The sequence below is a fragment of the Chaetodon trifascialis genome, chromosome 4 (genome assembly GCF_039877785.1).
Source record: "Chaetodon trifascialis isolate fChaTrf1 chromosome 4, fChaTrf1.hap1, whole genome shotgun sequence".
NCBI classification, from domain to species: domain Eukaryota; kingdom Metazoa; phylum Chordata; class Actinopteri; order Chaetodontiformes; family Chaetodontidae; genus Chaetodon; species Chaetodon trifascialis.
In genome coordinates this window covers 10,902,798-10,909,670 of record NC_092059.1, presented here as the reverse complement: position 1 = coordinate 10,909,670, position 6,873 = coordinate 10,902,798, and the positions used below count along the sequence as shown (strand labels likewise).

The 6,873-nt window shown below is 43.1% G+C and overlaps 1 protein-coding gene across 1 annotated transcript; it reads left to right on the top strand.

Annotated features, from left to right (window-relative positions):
* Positions 1 to 648: 648 nt before the first annotated feature.
* Positions 649 to 6,439, top strand: LOC139330643 (C2 calcium-dependent domain-containing protein 4C). Its single transcript, XM_070961670.1, has 2 exons — positions 649 to 758; positions 1,658 to 6,439. The coding sequence occupies exon 2, from the start codon at positions 1,714 to 1,716 to the stop codon at positions 2,965 to 2,967; it is 1,254 nt and encodes a 417-aa protein (XP_070817771.1). The 5' UTR covers positions 649 to 758; positions 1,658 to 1,713; the 3' UTR covers positions 2,968 to 6,439.
* Positions 6,440 to 6,873: the final 434 nt, after the last annotated feature.

Sequence of the window (6,873 nt, the reverse complement as noted above, 5' to 3'; positions counted from 1 at the left end):
AAATAAAGTGCTTTTTGTGCTGCAGATCAATGAAGTCAGTGGGGCCCTTCTTATTTTAGACAGACAAATGAATTTGTTGCCATAGCAAAGTTTCCAGGGAAACCGATCAGTTGGTTTAAACCCAAAGACAGACACAAAAAAAGAAGAAGAAGACTGGGAGAACGAATTGAACCTCACAGGTGCATGTCCTCCACACAGCATTGTCTTTCTCAGCTGCATGTGCTCTTCCAGCTCAACTGATCTTATCACATACAATGACTTACTGACGCACCAAAGCTCTGTGCTGTCTGTGCTGGTGAAAATAAAAAAAAATGTCTCCCCAAGAGTGAAATCAATTAAAAGACCCGTTTTGATTTCTGGGGAACGAAAACAAGGTGAGTGAAGCAGTGACCGTGATATTTTAGTGTGGCAAAGTGTACTTGTCGTTATTGTGACACCAGTACAGATATTCCCATAAAGCATGATTTACTTGGTCAGTCCACGCTGGTTAAACATGTTAAACCCACCTGTAAGATCCCTCTGCCTGTGACATGTAACCAGTGTGTTTTCTAGTTGGCCCTGCTGGGAAACGCACAGTTTGATCTTATTGGTCAGCCGCGGTCCTGTGCCGCGTATAAAGCGCATGACGGCGCTCCGGAGCGGAGATCGTCTGAGGGCGCAGAGCAGCGCCGCCGAGCGCACACGCTTTACCGAGGAGAAAACACCTGTTACTGAAGGAGCAAGCGGACAAAGAGAAGCGTGTCCTTTTCTGCAGTGCAGTAAGTGTGTTTTTAACATTTTAGAAGCAGGAGCAGCGTGTGAGCCCTTAAACGTGAAGACACTTGGACGTTAGAGGTTTTAAAAAAAACCGAGTGGTGCGCAATAAGAGGAAGCTTTCCGGCACCTGTTGAATTGAAGATTCGTTTGGTACTTTTACTAATGTTTTCCTTCAACTTTTTGCTCTTAAAACTCCTAAATCCAAGTGATCTAAAGGAGCAGAAAGAACATCTGTTGTTAGATAATCTTTAGTTTTATTCATTTCGGCAAAAATCAATCCGACGTTATGTTTTTTGGTTAAGTTTGAAAACCAAAATCAAATCTGAATTTTCTGAAGAGATCAAGGATAAAAGAAGGATAAAATGCACGTAAACGGTTCTCAGTTATAGCAGGAAAGGAGGGAGCAAAGATATTTCATGTTAACACAACGTAAAATAAAATAACTTGAAATTTAAAGATTCAAAAGAAAACAGTAAAGCAGCCACTTTCTTGTTATAAATATCTTCCCAGACTGACTTTGCAGCGTATTTACATTTATATATATTTATTACAACCATTCATTGAAGCCAGGCTAAGACAATAACTGTTTTGTGTGTGGTAAATATTGTAATCGAGTTGAATTTTGGTTAATTTTGTGTCATTTGTCAGTTCAGAGACCCTCAGACATTACTGCCTACTGAGACGTGATGTCCTGTTTCATAAAATGTAACAAGCCGAGAAAAGCTTCAATATGTTGTGTTTATACAGTCTTAAACCTTTAGGTACTTATAGTTTCAACATATACTGCTCATCAGTGCTTCAACAGCTCGGTGTTATTTTTATCTCTGTTCCCTGTGGAGTAACCATCCTCTGATCATTTACACCCCACCCCACCCCACCCCCCGTGTGTTATTAATTGCAGACACACCTGACTGCATCTACTCCTCACACCCACACATCCCACTGGCTGGTGGGACCATGTGGGTTCTGGATAAGATCCGCGGGTCAGTGGAGACTGGCGTGCTGCGACAGGGGGAGAATGGAGACAAGAAAGGCGTCACCCCGTCCTACAGCAATGTGCTCACCCCCGACAAGATCCCAGACTTTTTCATTCCTCCGAAGCTGGTCAGCAGCCCTCCGGAACCAGAGATTCTTAATGTGAAGCCCAAAGAAGGATTGCAACCCTCAACTTCAGAGCAAACCATTAGCAGTGGGAAGAAGATCAGCAGCCCAAGAAGTCCACGCCTGGTCGCCAAGATCGCAGGAGACACCAAGAACTTGCTGCGAGCAGCGAATCGTCACATCATACAGATAGAGAGTGCTGATGATGTTGTGGCTGGAGACACCAATGCAGACCCCCAGTCCCAAACAGCAATGTCCCTGCCTTATGTTCCCAAGACTCACACACCTTATGGCTTTGCAACCTTGAAGGAAAGCCCCCACACTCGCCGCAAAGAGTCACTGTTCCACTGCGAGCATGCCAGCCCTAACACTTCCCCAAACACCCAGAGGAAGGGGAAGAGCAGCGAAGGTGGAAACCATCTGAATCCAGCTGACTTCAACACCTCTCACATGAATCCTTATCGATACTTCAGCGGCGGGGAAAGTGACACCTGCTCCTCTGCCGAGTCCTCTCCCTTCAGCTCTCCTCTGCTGTCCCGCTCTGCCTCCCTGCTCAAGATCTTCACCCACGAGACGCAGGCCAAAGTTGTGAAAGCCAAGCGGACGTTCGCCCGCCACAGCTCCCTCTCCACCGATGAGTGCAGCTCAGCCGAGCCCAGCCCCAACATCCAGCGACGGCTCCACTTGCCCTCCTTCCACAGTGGGGCTGGAGCGACAGACCATGGCCTCCAACGGGAGCACACCATCAATCTGCACAAAGGCGGTTCGGTGAGGATCAGCGCCAACTACGACTCCAGCACCTCCCGCCTGCTCATCCGCATCCTGGCGGCTGAGAGTCTTTACGACAAGCACTTTGACATCAAGAGCATCAACTGCTGCGTGTCCGTCTACCTGAACCCGGGCAAGCTGCAGAAGCAACGGAGCAACATCATCAAGAACAGCCGCAACCCAGTCTTCAACGAGGACTTCTTCTTTGACTCAATTAGCTCGGTTCAGGTGAAGAACCTGTCGGTGAAGTTCAAGGTGGTGAACAAAGGCACCAGCCTCAAGAGGGACACACTGCTGGGAGAGCGAGAGGTGCCTCTAACAAAGCTGCTCTCAGGCCTTTAAAGTCACGGGACCTGGAGGTCAAAGGGGGCAAAACAAGGATATGGATTGAAACTTAAAGTAGATGTTTGCACTGGTTTCTATACAAACGGCTCCAACAGTGAGCATTACAATGAAAGGAGAGCAAAAGAAGAGTTAAAGAGAGGCTTTCTTCTAAGATCTGACAAAACAAAACAAAAAAAACAAAAAAACAGAAGAAAATGAATCTCTTGATCTACGTGGATGGATGAAGGATTTGTGGTGGTTGGGGTCTGCCTGGTTCCTTCTCCCAGAAATGAATGCTCATTAAACCAAGCTGGGCTCAATAGCAACAGATGAATTGGGCAGATGAAAGGGGTTTTATTTCTGGACATATCTCCCAGCCAACTTCCTCAGCCAGGTCTGGTTCAAAGGTTTGTCAACACCTGTGCATCCACCTGTCCTGATGTCCTTGCCTGCCCTGCGCTCGTCATGTGTGGCGTGGTTTTATTATTGTAATGTGACATAAATCCACGGGATGTGATTCTACATTAGCTACACCGTTCTCATGTCCAGCACAAAGATGCTTTTGTGGCTCAGCACAGGCTTTGAAGTGGCACCACATCCTGATGTGCAAATGACCCTTTGATCCCAGTTGCCATATCCCGCCTCCTACAGGGGAGGGCGAGGGACAAACAGAGCAGCCACAATAGGTACATTTACATGCACATCAAAAATGAAAATATAAAAAGATTAGTAAAGCGAGTAAGCAAGCATAATCTGATTATGTAATTATGTTATTAACAGAGAGGAAAACCTCAGTAACGTGTCCGTGCTGCAAACAGAGTTTTGTCTGTTATTTAGTAAAGTTAAAGTTAAAGGTGCCCCCTGGAGTTTTCTGGTAAGCAAACAAAAGTTGTGTTTACATTTAGTCCTATTTACCAAATCACACTCTATGAATACTTGAGGTCTAACAAACATATCGAATGCATTTTCTTCCTCATAACTTCTTAAATATATTTTAATTCCTGCTTTTGTTAGCTCATGACAGCCGCCACTGTCAATCAGCAGAATAGCGTGAAACCAGCAGCAGGCCGTGAATTGCAGCACGCATACAAAGTACACAAACAAAATCGGGACCCATACAGTGCTTTTGGCACCTGTTACTTGTGTTGTCAGTTGATTTCAAGTAAGAAATGAAAAATCTTGAAAATTTCTTTGTACTCGCTGATTTTATTTTTAAAAATTAGGTTTAAAAATTATAGGCAGGCATTTATTGCAGTGCGAGATACCTGGATTTTAATATCTTTAATAGCCACAAGTTATGACTTTAACTGCATGAAACACAGCTCACTGTACATGGAAGAAATGTGTGCTGGATATATGAGAAGGATATTAATTCATATTATTTGATATGTACTTTATTTCTGTCTGGTTGAAGAACCTGTGTGAACCTTACAGCTGCAGCCTCATCTAGTGTGGGCACCATGATTAAATCTTCTGCAACTAGGCAACAGGCGCTTGCCAAATACACCTACATCGAAACCAACATCTTCACTCTGCATTGAGAAGGCTTGGTGATACCTCTGTGTTATGCATGCACAGACACCACGAACACAAGAGCAGCAGAGACGATTAGCTTAGAGTTTTTGAGTCAGTCACACGGTGATTTAAGATTTCTTTCCACTTTCCAAAAATGTCCAGTCACATGCTACACGTCAAATCCGTCTCCCACAATGTTTTTTTCTGAAGTAGCACTTGACGGATATCATTTTACAAATCATTTTAATAGAAGTGGCAGTGGCAAAGTGCTTAATTTGCTTTGTGGTTAATTTTTATAGCAGTGGGACAAAAAAAAAAGTGATTAAAAGTCAGATCCGTCCATCATGTAAAAACAGGATTTAACAGTAACGATTTATGCAACCAGTCTGTTGCCTCAGTCACAGTATCGGCTGTGGACAAATACAGTAACTTATGTGCATGTTAATGTATTTAATGTCTTATATGAGAAGAGCACTGATGTCACAGTGCAGACGACCAGTTGCATGGCACGAATATGTCACTGACACACTGGTGTTTGCATGACATGCTCAAAGTTTTATGAAGCCCTAAAGCCTTACTATGTATGTGTGTGTGAGAGAGAGAGAAAGAGAGTGTGTTTTGATTAGCATGACATTTTGTCCAAAATTGTGAACTTTCTATGTAGTATTTTGTAAAATGCTTTTGAACGGTTTGAAATGACTCTAAACATGTGTTGGATTTGTATTGCACATAACTACATATGTACTTGTTTCTACGATTGTCAGCGAAATGCCAATTATGCACCAGCAACTGAGAAGTTCTGAAGAGAGGCATTTTAAATATCTCTCTTTCAACGTTGATGAAGCCCGGGGGAAGGAGACGAAACAGGAAAAAACAAATAGGAAAACGGTGTCATGTGTTTTGACATGAACAAGCAGCCCTCTTCTCTCTCTGTGCACTCAGCTGTCCCTCTGAAGAATTAGAAGAAATTGCATGTGATTGCAGCCTCGAGTGCTGGGGTGAGGAGAGCGACTACAGCCGGAAAAGAAGTCAGAGACGTCAGAGACATCAGAGAGATGCAAATCACTGAGGTTTCTCACACACTGGCCCAAAGCTTCAGCTTAATTCTGTGAGGATTACTCTCACCTGGTGTTTGTAGCTCACTTGTAGCACTGCTATTGATATGCTTTCTATATACTTCATATGCAGTGACACTGATGGTTGTTATGGTGTGAAAGTCAGTGATCTGTTGTAATTGCTGTTGCAAACATACAGTGCCTGCTCGTAGAGTTATTGTATTTTCCTCTCAGACTTCCTGAATTGTACTCAACCCTGTTGTTACCAAACCCTCTCTGAGTTTTCTTCTAGCATGACTAACGTACTTCAGTATCGTCAGTGCTAAATTAAAGTGGATTCTTATTGTCTAGTGGTGGGTCGCCTCGGGCTCTAATTGAGGATTTGCTGCTGACACGAATATGGGTGATGTGTTCTGCAAATCGTCTTACTGAGTCTGATTTTTTACAACTAAATGCTTGTAATGTTTTAATGTGGCTTTATTTTATAGAATTGAACTGGAGGGAGCAAAATCAATAAACAGTTCCTGGATCTGACGACTTCTGTCTGGCCAGGCTGTGCTGTCAGCAACTGTGGCCTGGTCACAGATTCATACTCTGCAAATGGTGAAAAGCTTGTCCACGTGTCTGAATGGAACAACCTTATCAGTAAACATATCTGAAGAAATACTGTATTGTAGCTGTAAGAGGTGCTCAAAGTGGTCTTAATTTGATGGGAGGTAAAATCACTGTTACTCTTTGTGTGTTTCTTTGACTTTCTTTGCTACAAGCTGACCAAAATCTACAGAAAACATTTGATAAAAAACATTTTTTGTTTCACTTCCTGTCCCCAGATGGTTTCAGAAAAGTTTAAATACATTACACAGTGTCCTGATAAACCCACCCTTCAAGCCCCCCTGCCTTTTTCCCCTGTGGCAGTGTTAAACTTTAAAAAAAAAAAAAAAAGCCAAACATCCTCAATAATCCCTGTGAAAGTTTGTTTACATTCCCAAAGTATTTTATTGTTTTTGTAAAATGAAACGTTCTTCCCTGTTTAACCAGTCAATTTGCAAGCAAATGAATGGTCTCAAAATTGTCGGATTGATTCAAGATGGGAGATAAAATACGTTTTGCCAGTGAAAGGAACATGTTGCCGCTACAGAGTTCATGGAAAAAAATGTTTGCCTTCTGCACAGTCATTCCAGACTCAGCTTCTCAACCTCGGCTCTACTTTCATCAGTCTAAGCAAGGCTGTTTCTATCCAGTCTGATGCTACCATTAGCATGTTAGCGGGTTATGTAAGCATTAATCTCAAAGTGTAGCTGAAGCCAATGGGAATTTGGTCATTCGTTTTTCAGGCAATGGTTTAACATTTCTA